This window comes from Uloborus diversus, chromosome 2 (genome assembly GCF_026930045.1).
Source record: "Uloborus diversus isolate 005 chromosome 2, Udiv.v.3.1, whole genome shotgun sequence".
Taxonomy (NCBI): domain Eukaryota; kingdom Metazoa; phylum Arthropoda; class Arachnida; order Araneae; family Uloboridae; genus Uloborus; species Uloborus diversus.
The window spans coordinates 40,850,293-40,869,825 of NC_072732.1; the positions used below are offsets into that span (position 1 = coordinate 40,850,293).

A 19,533-nucleotide genomic window follows, 5' to 3' on the forward strand; every position below is an offset into this window, starting at 1 on the left:
TGTAATGGGGGATTCAAAATGTTTCCTTTTTGGCTATTTTTCCGCAATCTGCCGCAAACTTTTACTTTTTTTTTGTTCAAGCCTCATTGTTGAACACGTGTTCCTTGACATAACTTTTATTTTCGAGGTACACCGTGCAAGGTCGGGCGACGCAGCTAGTAAAACTATTAAAATATGAGTTGGGCAGTTAAAAATAGAGAAATTTTGGCATAAAGCTACCTTGAATGATTGTACTGATTTGATGGATATTCTTGAATGTGATTTTTATGTCTAAAACATTCGTTTGATTCTCAACATGCACATTTTAAGGGTTAGAGAAAGGTATTTATGAAAAGATGGGGATAGTTCCTGGATCCGGAATGAGTCACTCGTCAAGCACCTTCCCTCCTCTTCAGCAGAATTCGTTGCTGGAGTGCTTGGAAACCTTCACATTCCAATCTCTCTCTCTCTCTGCAGTGCGGGTTGTCACTTTGCGGTATTTCTAAAATGCTGCTCTTACTTTACAGGGGCCTGAGTGTCATGGAACAGGGAGGCAAGCGGCCCTGCCTCCGCTTGGCCAACGGACGCGTCAACAGCGGGACGGAAGAGCAAGGGGCGGAGGTGATGGTTCCGCCCCTGTGTCGCCACGACTCTATAAAGATATCCATCGACAACACCAACACATGCACAGACTCGGTGGTGACGGCGCTCGGCGACCCTGTCAACGACTACATCACTCCGGAGATCAACTTCAGGAAGGTGAGTGCACCTCACAGGTGCTGTCTTGAGTTATTTCCTTTCCACTCTCTCGCAAGGGAGTCAGTGCCAAAGAGGAGAGAGGACTCCGACGTTTCTCTTTGAGTGTCGCTTCCGACTTTCTATCAAACGTGTCACCCCCTAGCAATAGATGTGACGCATCTCAAAAATTAGAAAGAACATGCTGATTATTAATTTGAATTTAATGCTCTTTTGTGCCACAAAACTCGCACAGAGTTTAAAATACCAGTACTGGCCACTTCAAGGTTTAAAACACACTAGTAGTAGCCACAGTGAAGTATATTTTTAAACTGGGGGTCTACAATATTAATTACTTCTCTTGAAACTCAATGAGCGTATTAAGGCCAACTCTTTCTTAATCGTCCCATTTTTTAAAAACGCCAGAATTACATTTGTTCATTTTTTTATCATTTTTTTCTCCAGACTCCAAAATTGATGCAGTAGTGGCCACTCCAAAATCTGAACATTTCAGTGGAAGCCATCTGACAGTCTCCCATCCGAAGAATTGAAATTTCTTAATTTAAGTTCAAATAACTGAAGAATAAAATTCATTTAATATGATAGTTACATTAAGTACCAACAAAAAAAAAAAAAAAAAAAAAAACATTATTATTGTTGATTTTTTTCCTCAAAGTATATGAGTAAACTTGAAGTGGCCACTACTGATGCACTGGCCACTACTAGTGTTTTATCTTAGTGTGGTGGCGTTTGACGTATATGCAATATAATCAATTGTGTCACATCATGGAAATTTCATCGAACTTTACGTGGACACTATTAATTCAGACTATAAAACATAGTAATATAAATGTTTTTCACGTGTTGTAGAAGTTGGGAATAAATCAGTAAAGAGTAGTATTGGTTAAAACTTCTTTTTCTCCAGAGCTGTTTGTTGAGTGGTGTTAGTTCAGTTGCCGGGGTGCGATTTAATAACTTCAAAAGGTATTATCAGTTTTGTGTGCGATTGATAAAAAAGGAAAGAGTCTTTAAAAGAGCATCGAATTAAAAAAAAACTATCATTCATTCAACTATAAATTGTTTTAAAAAGAAAAGATTTAAATTCACTCTTCAAACAGCATAAATACAACTTCATAACATTTTTTTTTGATGTCAAAGTAAACTGAAATTAATAAAATCATTTGTAACTGTGAATCAATTACAAATATAAATTCAAATAGATCCAGGCTCAGTTGAGAACAGTATTAACACACATTACTTTCTGACAAGACATGAGTAACAGTTATTGAGTACATATTATATCATATTTCTAAAAAAATAGAAAAAAAGTATAGGTAATTAAGGAATTGCTGCTAACTTCGGTTAAATTTAAATTTATATTTGTAATTAATTCATAGTAACCGTTTTTGCGCCAACTTCAAGAATTATATGTTTCAATGTCATCGACGTTATTTAAAGAGTAAATCGATTTTTATTTTAGTGAAATTATCAATGGCAGTTTGATTCAAAGATGTCGGTTCCAGGGTTTTTTTTTTATATTTTGCTTATTTTATTTTATTTCAATTTTTCGTTGTACATTAGTAAAGGGGTAAGTTTTCTGATAGAACTATCAGAAAACTTACTTTTGTATTTTTTATGTACAAATATTAAAAAATAGTTAATGTCAAAGCTTCCAATCTCTTTCAGTGAATCGCACTAAAATTACATCATCACCTTCTTCTTTTTGCAATTCCAATATACTATAGGAAGCAGTGTAGTCTCTAGATAATGACGGTTGAAAAAGGTAAAGAAAGCAAATGCCGTAACTTATCTTGTTTTCAGCTTAGTGAATGACAATAATTTTCACCGTGTTTATAGGGCTTTTTCTTTTCTATTCTTTTGAAATTATATTGCACCATAAAATGTCTGAAGCCTACATTTTACTATAAGGGGTCATTCTACAAAAAACGCGGTTTTTAAAGTCCAGTGTAGTTAGTTTCAAAAATATTTATTTTTAAGCACTTTTTTATGAGATTTAGAAAAGTATAACAAATTTTGAAAATGATCAATACAAATTAAAGATGTTATAAAAATTTTTAAGTGTTTTTTTTTCACTGAACGGAGGGATACTTGTATGCCTCCGTTACATGTCCCAACACATTTCTTCCCATGTACTTTTTCATTTATTCACTCAATACAAAAAAATATAACAGATTTAATAGTGAAATTTAAATCATTTAATGCTTTTTTAATAAGTTAAAAGAATAATGTTGTAAAATAAAAAATATATAGCATTCATAATCTTTTGAATCACTGTCACAGTATTTCTTGTATCCTCCTATCAGGATTTAATTATGTAATAGAATTTCTTATAGACGGCAGTACTGGCAGCTCATTACAGAGGTTTAGAATCACAAGTTAGCCCTTTTCAACTCTGGGTCTTCATAGTGAAGATAAAGAACTTAGTGTGAAAGAATTTCAGGATTATTCTCTTTGAATTCAAATAGATCCTTAACTTTGTATATCCTCCGTTCTTGAGTTAAAACGGAAAGAATTGTTTGTGCACAAAAACATTTTTCATAGTTAAAATTGAATCACTTTTTTAAAAGTAATTTCTTAATAACATGTAGCGTTAACCCTAAATCAACACAATGATCATTGCAAAACATAAGTATTTGTATCCTCCGTTTCTGTATCTTTCGTTACAGTACAGATGTAAATGGAGGATATACAATCAGAAATGGAGCATACAACTTTCTTTAAAAATCCATTTTATGAAATATGTGTACATTTTAATCAGTTCAAATCGTGTTCCTCATACAAGATGCAATGTTTATTTAAATGAAAAGTTTAAAAATAACATTTAAAATATATATTTACTCTCTATCTGTTACCCTCCGTTCACATCCAAAATTTTAACTACAAAAGAAAGTTACAAAATAACCAATAAAGAATGTGACTAACTATGTGAGAGTAAAAAGGTGCCTAAAAGGAACAATATAAAATAACTTTTGAAAAAATTGAAGATTTTTTTTTTTCATGACTTCCAACTTCAACTTTTCATGAATTCCAAATTTTTGTATAATGATCTATAAAGGTAAACCTGTTTAACCTTTTTCGATAGTTTTTTTAATTGCTGCAAGGTGGCGTATTCAAGTTCTTATTGTGAATGCAAGATTTGTTTGATGCGAGCTTAAATGACACCTATCGTTTAAATAGTACTTAATATCTTCAAAACATAATTAAATAGTGCCAACCACTATTGGTCGTCTGCTTATAGTCAATTATTGTTTTATTTATTGCCTTCTATTTTGCTTCAATTTATTTTGCGCTTAAATATTTTGAGTGGCAGCAGCTCTATTTCAATTTATCGTTTGGAACACTGATTGAACGTAGATGACGTTTACTTTAGACAGAAAAACAAAGCTGCTGCCTGCTTCTACACACAGTGCCTTGTTGTTTTGTTCCAAATAATTTGTTTCTTAGTGTTATTCTCAAGCTAATATGTTTTTCATAACAATACAAGCTTTTCGGGATAAAAAATCTTATGTTTCCATTCTTAACCCCGTAAGTAGATCATAGGTTTTCAGCAACTCTTTTTATGATTGACCTAGATTTATTGCAATTAATTGCTTGTTTATGAATTTTATGAAACATTACTTTCTCTAAATATTCTTCTTTAGTTACGCTTAGTCCAGTAAGTTAAAATTAAAATTAATTTTATTTTTTCTAGATAAATTTCTAATTTTTGAAGCATGCATTTTACTTTTGGTTTCTCTTAATTTTATATGTTTTAAAATGTAATTTATAATGGAATAAAAAATAGGTTTTTATTTACATTTTGGAAAACAATTAAATACCTGCAATTTACACCCGAACATTCAATAATGATTTTAACGAAAAAAAACTTAGCGTCACTTAAGAGTTTTTCCGATATTCTACTTTCAAAATCGGTGCCAGAATACCTTCGTAACTTTCGACACCGATACCATTAGTGTCAAATCAAAAGTATGAATACTTAACTGGTATCGATGGTATAAAAATTTCGTGATTGAATCATTTTTAACTACATCTTAATCTTCTAGTCAAGCTGTTGTGAAAAGCCTAAAATGTTTTACTTAAAACCTAATTAGGGCAGTGTCTGTTCAGCACTTTTAGAATAGTAGTAATATTTAGAATAGTCTGTTTAGTACTGTTATATCTAGTAAAAAGTCAAAAATTTTAAACATGGTTTTATATTATCATTTGTTAATTGGCTCTTCATCTTCGTCTTTATTTGTTATAATGAAATTTTTTTCTCTCATTAATATGTTGAGTGATAACAGAAAGTGCAAGCGTTTTAAATTTTTAAGTTTACACTATTTTATTTCATATCCCGCTACACATTTAAAACTAACTATTCTATTTTTAACGTATCGATTCTATGCAGTTGTTTCACATAACTGCTCACATCTGTGAATTAAGTTGGATTTTCTCTTTCAAGTTATTTAAACGGATTTTCTGGTACATGAATTTGTTGCTCTACAGTTTCTAGTTTTTAAAATTTATTAACTACCCTGAAGTGAAGCAGCAACTGTGTCAAACGGTGCCAAGATGAGTTTGTTCATTTTTATTTTCAGAGGACGTACGATGAATGTTGCTATATTTCTTGTGAGTTCTTGAAAGAATTACCCAACTTATTTTCCATTTTTTAGAAAACCGAACTAAAAAGAAATCGCATTAAAACAAGCCCTTTTCTTTTTATTACTGCTTTAAATACTTGAAGTAACGTTTTTCTCCCTTTTTTAAAGCTAGTGCGGCCTTTCCTGGAGCATTCTACTTCTTCTAATGATGTATATGCAATACTTCATTTTGTTTGAAACAATACAAAAAAGGCATTGAAAAGCGAAGCCATGTCGACATTAAACATAGCTTCTATAAACGCTTTTCTCTTGGTAATTCTGAATGTTTAGTGCATTTTTCGCTTTATTAAAAGTGTCTTATTTTTCTAAACACGAAGGAAAAAGTTCTTCGGAACGTTGCTTCTAGATCGCTAGCGAATCTTATCTTATAAGAGTACGTGAAACTGGCAATGAGAAGAAGCTGTTAGTTACCCCGACGAAAATGTTCATTCTGGCAACTTAGCCTTTTAATCTACCAAAAGATGGAGATCCAGTTTCTGGTTTTGGAGGGGGGTCATTATCAAAAAAGAGGGTTTAAGGTACAATTTTCGGGCACAAAGGCGGAGGGGGGGGGGATGGGCCTGGAGTGATTTTTTTAAAATTATGTCTAAAATGCAGTTTTGGGCTATATTTGGTCACTCGAGGGGGTCAAATCCCCCTCCGTCTTCTTCCGTGCTTGAATTTACCACTGTTATTACTTTTAACACCTGTAATTGCAATGGAAGTGATTTTTCAAGGTCGATTCCGATGCGTTTAAGATATGTTTCTACAAATTCGTAATATATTGCTTTCTCCACTACGTAGTTCTCCCCCAGACAGGCAACTATGTGAGAAGTTCTCTTTTGCGACCACGTGCAAAATATAGGGCAAATAATGATGTTCGTGCTTTATCACGATCATACGACATTATAAAACCAGCTGAATATCTTGGACTTAAAGACTCTGTTTCATTCAATTTCGTAGATTTTTATGCAATTCTTCAGTCTTACTGTTTTTGCAGTTTTTCTTTTTTCTCTCTCTTGGATGCTGCTTTATTATTAACTAGCAGTACATGCACTGCCTTGCGCGTGGTAGAAGATTAAAAAGCCATTTGGTTCGCCTTTATGTTTACAAGTAACATCTGTTATAAGTTAAGTAATAATGTTTCTCCAAATCTCTACTTATATTCGGCAGATTTGAAAATTTGTCACCCACGACTACCAGATGATTAAGCTTCTATTTCTTCAACAATTGTAATTTTTGCACGAAAAATGCAAAAGCAAAATCATGATTGCATATACGCAAGTACGCTTGTCACTAAATTTTGAGGCATTATTTTATATTTCAAATTTTTAGAGATATCTCTTAGTTGTCATCAAATGCTCAACATTTACGATGTCACCTCCCATTACTTCCGAGAATTAAATACTAATGAAAATAGAAGATTTACTTCGTTGGGCCAAAGTTAATATAACTTTTGGATTCGTATGTTTAAAAAACGTTTTTTTTTGCGTAGTGAATTTAAATACATTAGAACAACTCGGTTATAAAGAAATGTAATGTTTGATATTAATTCATTTCAATTAACATTAAATCAAGCAGCAAACCATAAACTATAAGAAATATTAACATTTTAAATCAGAAACAGCAGTAATAATCCGATTCCACGCAATTGAAGAATTTTCAAAAAAATTCAGCTATTATATTTAATTAAATGTATAAAAGTAAGTAAAAAGAAAAAAAACAAAACAAATTTTTTTGCTTACAGAACTCAGCAGAAATTTCGCAGAAGTTTTCATTCTTCTATAGTTTAAAAAGCAAAATAATACATTATTCCAAAATTTAACATTTTAGAATGAACATTGCAAATTCATACGATATACTATATTTTAATGATTTACTAAACATAACTAAACCATTAAAATTGATGATGAAAAAAAGCAGATGACTTTTTTTTCCGTAAAAATATTTCATTCATTTTAATTTTTAATTTTATTCTTGAGCTAAATAATTTAAAATCGTTTGGCTAGCTTGAAGTAAGCCTCGGATTCCGGTTTTCTACGAACAATTCTCGTAGCTCTCCTAATGATCGTAGAAACTTTAAGTCAACTTCAACTTAAGCACAAAATTCCAAGCTTTCGATTGACCTAAAACTAAAAAAAAAAAAAAAAAAAATGTACATAAAATATTTCTTCCCCGTGTTATCAAATTTATCTGAAAAATGAGCTTAAAATTGGAATAGAAAAAGAACAAAATCGAATATTTGAAAAACGCTTGGAGGTGCACACGCTAATTTTGTGCCAACTTTCATGAAAATCGACTCAACGGTCTTGGCCCTATACGCGTAACAGACCGAAAGATAGACATATTTTCAGCTTTATTAATAGTAGAGAAGTCCAAAAGCGTTCTTTGGACACTTATGCATGACTTTGCCAAGCAGATAGCAAGCTACACGCGAGGTTGCGATAAAACTTGCTCGAAGAGCAGAAGCGACTTACATTAAGAAACGGTAAACAATTAAGTAAAAGTCGCTATATTATGCTGTTTGTTGTAGTGAGAACTTGGCAATGTTTTACTCAGATAAGTGTAACAAAATGAAAATAGATTTTTTTAGCATTGTTTTCTCTACAATTATATTGTCATAACTATCACAATCAGAACTTTTGCAAATTCTTTGAAAACGGATGTTGCTGTCTAAGATTTTATTGTATCATAGCATAGGGTAACGGCACCGGTAACAGACATGCTTAAGACATCGCTCTCAGGTTAACTCAATTTTCTGAGCTTTTTAATGCATTTAGGCTTTTAAAACTATTTTTCTCTCAAGCGACTACTTCTCATCTAAGGCGTGACTGCTTCTGGATCCTCTGAATGAGTTAATTCTATTTTTATTGGCTCAATTTCGAAAAAAGTTCCGACCCCCAGTAACAGACACCGACAATTCTGATGATACGCAGCAACAGATAGGACGAGGAAAGGATGAGTAATGGACAATACTCCCCTGCTCTCTTCCAAATGTGCAAAATTTTTTATTTTTAGATCTAAAACCTTATTAAATTCAAATGAACATGAAACACCGGCAGACCTCGTGGTGGCTGTTAAAAATCTTCCACTACTGCCTTGTAAATACCAACTGGCTCATAAAATTCACTCTAACACTAAATGGTTGCACCGTATTCATGGGTCGCAGCGCCATCAATTTTACCAGCGCAAAATTCTTATTATTTAAATCCAAACTTACGACCGTTAGTTACTGGATCCCTGTCTGTTGCTGGTGCCGTTACCCTATATTGATAATTTTCTGTTCTGCAATTCATCTATGATTCGCATAATTACAGTGCAAAACAGAACTCTGTGATTCACGTAAAACATACACGAAGTAACATGGGAGAACATTTATTTCAAATGTTAAATTAAAATACTTTTTCTATAAATTCATAAAGTCGTTACGGTACACATTATTCTATAATATTTCCTATTGTATTAATTTTAACATTAGTATTTATCTCCGAGTTTAACAAAATCTAAGCTGAATTCGTTAATAAGAATTGTCTTCAATCTTAAAAACTTGAGTGAATCTAACTTAAAAATAGAAACTCATTCATTCTCAAAAAAGTTTATTTGAATTGTCTGATTTAACAAAAAAGTTTTTCAAGTTTCTCCATTCCATTATACACCGAATGCATTTATTTTCAATAAAACATTTTTATGCTATTAGAAAAGGCAAAACAAGTGGAAGAATTTGTTTACAAAGCGATGTTTATGTCTCGTGTCACATCTATTTTAATCTCATAACATGGAATAATTCATTTTATGTTCAACAAGTTGGCTTCTATCCAGATGCTTTTATGGGCCAGGATACAACACGACTAACAAATCCGTATCAAATAGTGAAAAGGATTTAGAATAGCTGCTCGTGCCAAAACTTGTGTAAAGTACGATTTTTCAAAAATAAATGACATTTATTTTTTAAACAGTGGTCTGTTTCAAATGAGTTACGTTTTTGGGAATAAAATATGTGTTAAAAATATTTTTATAACACATATTGCTTGTAATTGAAGACTTCTTTTTTCCAAAAAAAATTACCTTTACTTTTCGACTAATTGAGGGAAACGAGCTGTTACAACAATAATGCAAGGCAAATTTCAAAAATCGAGAGGACAGTGCTGTTTTTTTAGAAACCTTGCGAAAATGATGCAAATCGTGTCCGAGATTTTTGTAAGTCAATTTTTATAATTACCATCAATTGAAATCATTTATTCAATTGATTCTCTGTTTAAGTGTGTGTAATCAAGTATCAATTGCTTGTACACGAAGGGTTAAGAAATATTTTTCTCTAGAATAAGAATGAGAATACTATTTGTCCCAGTTTCAATCCATTAGGAGTTAAAATGTGATTTAAGATTGTGCTAAAATGCAAGAACAATATAAATTATCGTTTATATTGTGTCTATTAAGTAAAAAATAAATAACCATGACTTCCTTTTTTCCCTGATTTTTTTAAAAATTAATATCCTTTTTTTTCTTTCTGTGTTTCGAATTTTCCACTCATTTCAAAAATAAAATAAACAATTACATTGAGTCTGGTAATATTTTTGAGAAGAGAAAACAGGTTAAATTTCGTGTTTAGTTAAGTAATTCTACAATCAACAAACAAAATGAGTCTAATTCTCTCTCTCTCTCTCTTTGACAGTTTATTTGAGCTGCTGAATGTCCACTTTATTATATCTGTATTGATAATGAAAAAGTCTTTTTCTCTAATGCAGAGAGAAAAAGTTTAGGATATTTTTTTTTATTTTATGCTTTTTCTGCAACCATAAGTTTTCTTTTTGATTGGAACTATTTTTAAAAGGATTATTTTTCCACTCCAGTTATAATATTCCAAAATACTTCATTAATTACTCTTAATAATTCTTAAAGATTTGAACTATTTGTTTCACTGCTTATGAGATTAATTTGCAACGTTTATCCCCAAATAGGTACCTTATTTCTGGCCGATTTGGTACTTTTTATTGACCCCCCCCAAGCAGTTTTAGAAATATTTCGTATCCAAAACCATAGATTCGTTCATTAGGAGGGGTCATTCTTCAGCATGACCCTTAAAATGATTTCTTTTGTATCCGCCCCTGCAATCAGTTGTATTCAGGTTGTTGTGCAAAATATCGTAGTGGCCTGATGAGTAAGGCATTACCTCGTGACTGGAGAGTCGCGGATTCGATACCTGACGATCGAAGATCCTCCGTGTATGCTAATGGTGACTGGTGCAAGTTAAATATGTAATGGTCACAAAGTATTCTAAGTTCCTAGGTCAAACCAATTTCTGTGAGCGTGCTGGATCAGTGGTTGCTCGACTCTTGGTGTGGATTGAAAAAAGAGTTGTCTTCAGGGCCCCATCCAACCGGTTATGGCACGCGTATCGGTGGGTAAGGGGATCCCTGGTGTTAAGTGTTCCAAAAAGGGCATTGAGATAGTATCAGTTATTTAAAAATGTCTATTAAGTTTTATGACGTTAAAAATTTTTGTTTTAAAAAGCTTTACGAGGTTTTTAGCAATATTCTTGGACATTTTCAACGCATCTTTATTGGTATAAAAACTTGATGTTTGTACTTGTGAAACTTAAAAAAAAAAATCTTGTTACTTTGACTTTTATTTTATCTCAGTCTTCTGCCACTGAGACTGGTTTTTCCTGTAATGGGCAGTTTTTCTTTAAAGATAAATATAACAAACTGAACCTGTTGTGTGTTTGTGCGCAGGAGGAAGCGGAAGGTGATTCCTTGTACGGGACCCCGAAAGAGGAATTGGGCCCCGTGATCGGCGAGGCGAAGGCCTCCTTCATGCGGAGTCAGCTGGAGGCCCTCTTTCAACCCTCCGACAACAAGTTGGCCATGAAACTGTTCGGCAGCAAGAAGGCCCTTATGAAGGAGAGGATACGACAGAAGGCGGCCGGCCACTTCGTCATACATCCCTGCAGCAAGTTCAGGTGAGCCATAATCCCAATGCAGAACACCCTCGATTTAACGATTGTCAAGGGTCTGATAGAAGCAATCGTTAAATCAAGGATATTGTTAAATCGAGGAGTATAGGCGGTTAATACAGTCAGTACCGGACCAGTCAAATGTATCAGTTGAGGAAATCATATGTTGAGGAATTCGTTAAATCGGGTATCGTTAAATCGAAGTTATACTGTATGTCTGTTTCAATTTTGATGTCTCTGACACGCTAAAAAAATCCGAAACGTCATCGATTACTTCCGGGTAACGTTTCCTCATTTCAACAGTTTACACCAGTTTCCTGAGGAAAACAATTTTTTTTGACAAAAAGGTTTCCTGAATCGCAAAAAGTTCTTGAATGCTGATTTTATACTATGGTGAAAAATATAGTTAGCTACAAGTGTAAAAATATATTATGCTTCTTTATTAGCTGTTTCTCCTTCAGTTTAGTTACAGCTCCTCTGGATTGACTGTGCCCTAATCAAGGGCGAAGAGCAGACTCCGGATATTGCAGCTTTGAAGGAATTGCTTGCAATTCCGTCTTAGCTTAGGCTATTTGCGTTAGGAGCTTTCCTGACAAATCAGGAAGGTGTCGAGCTATAACTACATACATATATAAGTTTTCACTGAAGGTTCCTGAGTTAATCCAGAAATATGACCGGCTTTGATTGGAATTGTTTCTGAAATTTTCAGATAGATTCCAGGTTAACTTCAGGAAGGTTACAGACTTTTAGCGGGTAACTTTCCTGGTCTTTTCCAGACATGTTATTGGCAGATTTTAGGCACATAAGCCCCCCATTATTTTCCAGGAGCGTTTTGAAATTTTTTTACAGGGTAGAACAAAATTTACAAGCACTACTTCCGATGGCTAGTTCACGGAAAATCAGTTGAATAAGAAATAAAATATTTTACCTTTGGGGCTGTTCACAAATGATGTTACGCTTTGAGGGGAGGGGGGGGGTCTTCATGAAATTGTGACAGTTTGTGACAAGAGGGAGGGAGGGCGTAACAAGAAGCGTGGCATAAATTTCATTACAAGAATATACTTATGAAAAACAGCGTGAGATGTGACAAAAGAGGGGGGAGGGGAAAAATGAAGTGTGACACTTTGTGGCAAAGGGAAGAGTGGTATTGAAAATACCGGGAAAAAATGCGACGTCACTTACGGACAGCCTCTTTGTATGTACCAATGGGACAATTGTGACATTGAGAGACTGCAGTTTGAACCTTTTTGGGGATGATGTGTTTGGAACAGCCATAATCAAGCTGGAGGCAGATGTTCTCTCATTATAACGGAGATTGGGTTTCAACCCAATTAGGTCTCTGGATGTCGTAATAGGGTGAAAGTACTTGCATATAGTTTTGCCTGGCTTGGGGTGGTAACTTCAGTATTAAAAATTGAGGAAACTTTTACGGTAAATATTACTGTAAAATGGAGTATTTACAGTACAGAAAAAAAAGTACAGTTAATTGTGCTGAAAAAAATATACTATTGCAGCGCCAATTGATCCACCACGGGACTTACAGTGAGAAGCAGTAACAACCGTATTTCCTCTCACTAGATGTGTCCCAGGGGCCTGTTCACATATCGGCCGTCCGTTCCGTCCATCACGTTTGTTTCCTCCCGAAACAGGTTTTCTTTGCTGGTTGCCATGACAGCACGCCGTCTTGGACGGGACCGGTTTCGATCAGAAGAACTTTGATATCTGACTGCCGTCGAAAGTAGAACAGAATTTCATTGGTTCCCGCCAAGCAGTGCGCTATTTTCTCTGGTGGGTGAGTTCAGCCACGTGATTGATGTGCGGGGACCGTATGTGAATGCTACTCTGCTCCGTCGGCAGTCCGTCACGTCAAAAAACGGGATGGACGGGACGGATGGCCGATAAGTGAACTGCCCTGGCGGTCAGCGAAAAGGCCAGCTGAAACGAAGGTCTCGAGATCGAATGTCCACGTTTTTGGTGATTTTTACTCTCTTTTATTGTACTGTAAAATAGGATTTTGCGGTACTAGTTCCTGGCAAAATTTATAGTAGTAACTTTTGCCTTAAATTTTCAGGATTTTTTTAAACAGTGTTATCGCTCAGTACCCTACTAATAATTTTCAGTTATGGCAAAAAGCGGATTGGCTGGCCAAATCGCGAACTGGTTTAAAATCTGATTTTGGCCTTAAGATGTTTGGGTACAACCCAGAACCAGCCTAAAACTAATTATTATTCACACTAGAACAACCAGAATTATTTCCTGCCAAGAGGTTGCTCGTAACAAGACCAGAATGTTCTCTTGGATACTGAGGGGGGTGGGATGTGGTCCTTATTGTCATCATCTCCCTACCTTTTAGCATGATACAAGATTGCCATTAATTCTCCCTCCCCGAGAGAACAGGTGGGTTCCTCCCATGACCCACATGAGGGATCGGGCAGAAGGATCTGAAATGAGTTTAAAAAAAATAGTAATAATTTGAATTTTGACATCTGGAATTCAAATTATGTTTTTCGCAATCACGAGTGTGTGTGTGAGAGAGTGTTTGTGTCTGTGTGCAGGCATGAGTGTGTGTATGTGTATTTGTGTGTGTGTGTAGGTAGGAGTGTGTGTATTTGTGTGTGTAGGTGTGTGTGTAGGTGTGCGTATGTAGGAGTGTGTGTGTATAGTTGTGTGTGTAGGTGTATGTGTGCGTGTGTGTATGTATGCGCGTGTGTGTAGGATATTAACGCAACCTGGAGATGACTTTCGCTAGAGGAGCAGCATCGGGAGGGGCCGGTCGACGGTGGTGCTGCAGAGGAAGGCGGGGGGAAAATAAAATCATAGGAATTCAAAACAGTCAAATGAGAACAATAAGCAATGTGATTGCTCAAACAAAAAAAAGCAGGAAAAATTGAAAGGATGATAAATCCTGGGAATTTTGGGTGGAAAGGCAGGAACTTCGGAGAAATAAGAAATTTTATTGGAAACGAACTATTACTTAGTTTTAAGCACGATTGCTATACTTAAACCACAGAAAAGTTTTTTATGTTGGGGAAAAATTAATTTCGAATTTAATGGTAGATGCCGAAAGGAATTTTGCCCCATTAAGGGCCTGAAATTCCTAACTCTTTATCAAGAATCACTAATAATTTATGAGAATTATGTGCGGTTAAGTTTGCATTTTGCTAAATGCATTACATTTAAGTAAAAACTGTAGTAAACGATTCGAAATTAAGTACCAAGATAACGCTAATCACAATCAATGTAAAGATATTTCTATCTTTCTCTACTATTAAAGCTAAAAAAAATCATAAACACTAAAATAAAACTAATATTAAAAATTTTCGTTCCGCTTAAAATATTTTCAAACCAAATACATAAGGAATACGATGCCTGGAAAACATTTTTAATGTTTTTTTTTTTGGTTAAGTCAGTGTAAAAAGGAAAAAGTACAGGTTGAGACAGAAATGGCTTCTATGTTTCAAATTCAAATGTGAACAACAAAGTACTAAAAAAAAACTAAGATTTTTTTTTACAATTTCAAGCAATAATGTTTACATATTATGCTGCATACCCTAAATTATTTTGTTTTTAAAATGATATCATCTAAATGCTGACCTTCATATCCTTTTCACTTATGAGCCTATCCTACGCATTATGCTGTTTCCAGTGCATCGAATATATCAAAAAGTCATTTTAATTTGTAGGATTTAAAATAAAAGTGATTGTGGAGATGACGATTAACTGAGTATAATGTCTATGATAACTAAATTTATTTGTTATCATCGATATCAAACTTAAGAGTTTTAATCACTTAGCATATGAGGGAAAAGAATTGATGTAACAAGAAGGGAAGAGGAGGGGAATAAAAGCCCCAAAAGCGTTCATTTTGAGAAATATTTAGCCTAGTAATATTTATAAATGTAAGACCTCACCTTACCCCAAGGAAAGAATCCTATCAAACCATGAGCACCCCTCCCCCTGAGAAAATTCTAGCCGAGATCGTGGTAAAAAGCGTTATTTTTGAAAATAATATGTAAGAAATTATGTATTTTCTTGTTGATAAATTTAAATTTACCTTGTAAATTTCCAAAAAATAATAAGGAGTGTATTTAACATTATTTTTAATGCCTAACATATTGTGTCCATTACATTTTGTGACCATATTTATATACCTTTTCAAATACACTAGAAAAAATATGGCATGTTTTTCTCCCATTTATGACTACGAAAAAACTCATAAAACAAAAATAAATTCCCCGAGATCGATAATATGAGAACGAAATAAATAAAACCTCTTAAAATGGCTCATTTGATACATATAATGTTCCGTAACTTGCATTACACACATTATACATCGTAAAAAATGATCGGAAAGGAAGATTGTCTGAGTGGGAAAAAGAGTAATCTTTTTTTTTTTTTTTTTTGAAATGAAGCTATAACTCTGAATTTTGAAGCCGGGAACGTAAGAATGGACAAGCGAAAAAGGAACTTAAAAATCCGAAAAATCTACCCTTTCTCTATATAATATTCCAACCGTGCTATTACAAACGTGTCAAAAGTTTTGAAAAACTTTACATTTTAGTCAATAGCTGTGTGGAATACATAATACTTGAAGCTATTGTTATTACTACTGATACAATTTATGAAGTACAGTTATGTACATACGTGTTTTGTTGATTACGAGTAATTTTGCTCACTGTCAGAAATAAAGGTTCATTAAGTAGTTGAATATTTAAGTCGTTGTAGAGCGCAAATGGGAGACGCAGTATTCGCCGCATAATGTTATTTCGTCTAACGTCTTGCAGGAATTCTACTTCATAGCTTTTTTTTTTCTTATATGGAAAATTTGATTAATATCGGCCTTTCGTGCTGAGATAAACCCCGGAAAGAAGGATTATTCTTGAGCTACGTTTTAAAGAAACGTGGTTTATCCTTTCACCATGAAATTACCAAAAACTTTCACTAAATATCATGGTATTTGTAAAAGCACCACTAAATTGCTGAAACTGATCACTAATAGGATGATTGTAACTAAAGGTTTGCTAGGTTTAACCGATTTCTTGGTGCTGAATTTTCGTTTGGAAAAAGAAAAGTTCTTGAGAAAACCATCGTTTTACTGAACTGTAAAACTGTACAGATCAATGTTACGTTGAAGTGCGATTCTCATTGTACTGTGCGCAAATTCGATGGAACTTCCAAGCTATGTAAATAAAGTAACGTTATAAAGGTATTTATCGTTGTATCAGTATTTTCACACCGGGATAACTATAATCAAAATGCAGTTTGACGCATGGAGACTACTGCTTTCAAATAACGCAAACGAAATAAAGCATGGAACTTTTGATCTTAGTTGATAAATTTAGTTTTTCTAAATTGCTCAAATATTTATTATTTGGGTATGCGAGTATTCTTAAGAAGCAAAGGTAACTCGTGACGTGCTTCGTCCTTTTAAATGTTTGATTGTTTCAAACAGTTTGAAAATACTTTTCTATTATCCACTGTAAATGTCTGCAATTGTTTATAATCACGTAGTCTCAATGTTCAAACAGATTTTGATAAGACTTTTTCGTCTTGCTTGACCATGATGCTACATTTAAAGATATTCAAACCAGATTTTTAAAAACATGATGTTTCGTGAATAACCGTAGGAACATGACTGGCTTTAATAGGGTAGACCGGGGCACGTTTACGCCGTGCCATTTTTTCAAAACGAATTATAGCTGGAGCGCCAACAGTCATAACAGATTGAAGCTGCTCTCTAGCAAATATTATCATAAGTTTTTGAGCAACAATCGAGCTTCGGTCAAGCATACGGGAAACATAATCTGTTTTTTACCAAGTTGAGTAAGTTTTGTGCTGAACGTTTTGAAGCTTATTCTAAATAAATAATTCTTATATAAGAAAGAAGAAATATATAAAAATTAGCAGAACTTTATCCTTTTTTGAGAATTGTATTTGTATGAACTGAAATGTTATTAATTTTTTTTACACGTTAAAAATAAATTCAAACTTGGCGACGTGGCAAGTTTACTCGTTGGCGTCGAAGCACCTTTACGCACGTTCTTACTGCGTCTAACTTAAACGTACCCCTGACAGTTTTTTCCGCTCCTAGCTGTCTAAAACCTTTTTAGTATTTTCCGGAAATTTAGTTTTGAAAATTACCATTTAATTTTTAATTAAGTTACACACTCGTATCTTGTAGCTTACAATCATATAGTGCTGTTTTCATGCCCCTTCAGCATTAACTTTATGCACTATTCAGTCTGTAATACATTTGCTTTATTTTAACGATGGTAATACATTATGCTCAAAACACTAGCCGAACCACGTTAGGTGTCATAATAAATATGCGTAACCGTGCCCCATATCCGGATCAAGTTGAAGCAACCGACTTGGACTTAAAAATATTTTTTTTTTTAACGGTTAAAAACACAAACTGAGCAATAACTGAATTTCCGAATTTTGACTCCATTAACTGCTTTATAAAGCAGCAATGTTTAAAATTTCCTAAGTTAAAACATAAAAACTAGAAAATTCATTGAAAAAAATCCTCGTAAACGTGCCCCGGGCTACCCTATAACAAATTACGGAACAATATGCAAAATTGCATCATACTTCAATAGTCTACTGAAACAATGTTATCCGTGAGTTAATGTATTTATTCCATTCATTTGTTCATTTTTGGGGATTATTGCCCGAAGATGTTTCGCCGCGATAAATATGTTGGTCCAAAAACAGAATATTAGAGCCGTAATATACGTGTAAGTGAGTTAAAATAGAATAAAATATTGCCTGTAGTTTTGCATGTGCAAGAGATGTCTTGATTTACGAGACACCTGGTGTTATCTTGCCTCAAGACAAGGTTTACACAGGGAGTCGTGGAGTGAGAGGCGGACTGATTTCGGGTAAAGGAGTTGAAGTCGGGTATCAAAGGCTTTTAAATTCCAAGAGTCAAAAGTCGGTCATTTTCCCTCCTAACCCATTTCAGCCAAGGCAACGGAATCAGAGTTGGAGTCGGGCTGATTTTAGGACATTGGAATCGGAGTTGTCGAAGGTCCTAAAATTCTAGGATTCTGAGTCATACATCGTTGCCCTCGTACAAATATTTGCGTTTTGAATTCATTTCATTTTGATTCAGTCATATTTATCTGTAACTTGTGTCAATGATGAGTCTATGAGATTTGGTATTTCGATTTAACTGTTTTCCTACTTCTTACAACTAAAAAATAAGAACATATTCAGAATCTGCACAATTTTTCAACATTTTGGTATCTTCTCCGGCAAACGTTAATGTTAAAAAAATAAATACCCTTAAAATAGCTAAATCAAGAACATATTTGTATGTATCTTTTTAAATCAAGAGCTTTTTCCAGCAAAGTTTGCTTGAAGCAAATTCGTCTTAAGTTCAGGATCTATGTTTGAAGTAGTCGCTTTTCTTTTCAACTATTCGAAATTGAACAAAAAGTTGTGTACATCAAAAAGTAAAATATGGGAATGAGATGTTCAAGCTGAGATATTTCAAACCAAAAAAAAAAAAAAAGTTTGTTCGAATCGCACTATTCAATCAACATTTATTAGAGAAGGAGGGGGGAGGTTCACAGACCGACACTCACACACTTTCCTCAACTTGAAACCCTACTTTTAAACATTTATTGATTATTTCATTAATTTTGAATTTTTCTTTCGATTTTAGCGATCTTTTTGGAATGCATTAAGCCTTTTCTCGTGCTTCTTTTTTTCCTTCTTTATCTTTGCGGGAAAGAAGGTTAAAAAGGAAGGAATAAACTGCTGTCACAGTAGCGAATTTATGCACTTTTAAATCAATTAACGGGTACATAAAACTAATCCCCACGCAATGCAGGTTATGAATGCATTCTTCCTTCCTAATGCATTTTCGGTTATTTGAAGACAACTTGCAAATAGTGCTTGTAAAGATGACATCCATTTTGACCCACGGCTCTGGGCCGGCTACATATGATACGACCGGAGAAGCGAGAAAACTGTATCATTTTCCGGAGCCGAGCCGGACGACTTGGAAGACCTCTGGCAAGGTGCCAAGCACTTTCCCCCCATCCCTTTCTCCTCCGTATCACGCTGATGGACTAAAATAGAGCCACGCTCGGAGGAGAAACGATTGAGGGCGGTAGCTAGGTGGAGGAGAGAGGTTATCTCTTTTGAAAACCGCGATACACGAGTCTGCAAGCAGAGAGGAGGAGGTCTGCTGTCCGGGTTCTTGAAAATGCTCGC

General features: G+C 34.3%; 1 protein-coding gene across 1 annotated transcript in view; it reads left to right on the plus strand.

Moving 5' to 3' along the window:
• Positions 1-247: 247 nt before the first annotated feature.
• Positions 248-19,533, plus strand: part of LOC129235236 (potassium/sodium hyperpolarization-activated cyclic nucleotide-gated channel 2-like) — an 85,846-nt gene continuing 66,560 nt past the window's right edge. Inside the window, exons 1-4 of the mRNA XM_054868945.1 lie at positions 248-738; positions 5,693-5,710; positions 10,518-10,538; positions 11,087-11,313. Coding sequence (XP_054724920.1) covers positions 487-738; positions 5,693-5,710; positions 10,518-10,538; positions 11,087-11,313 — 518 coding nt within the window. The 5' untranslated portion in view covers positions 248-486. The remainder of the gene's footprint in view (positions 739-5,692; positions 5,711-10,517; positions 10,539-11,086; positions 11,314-19,533) is intronic.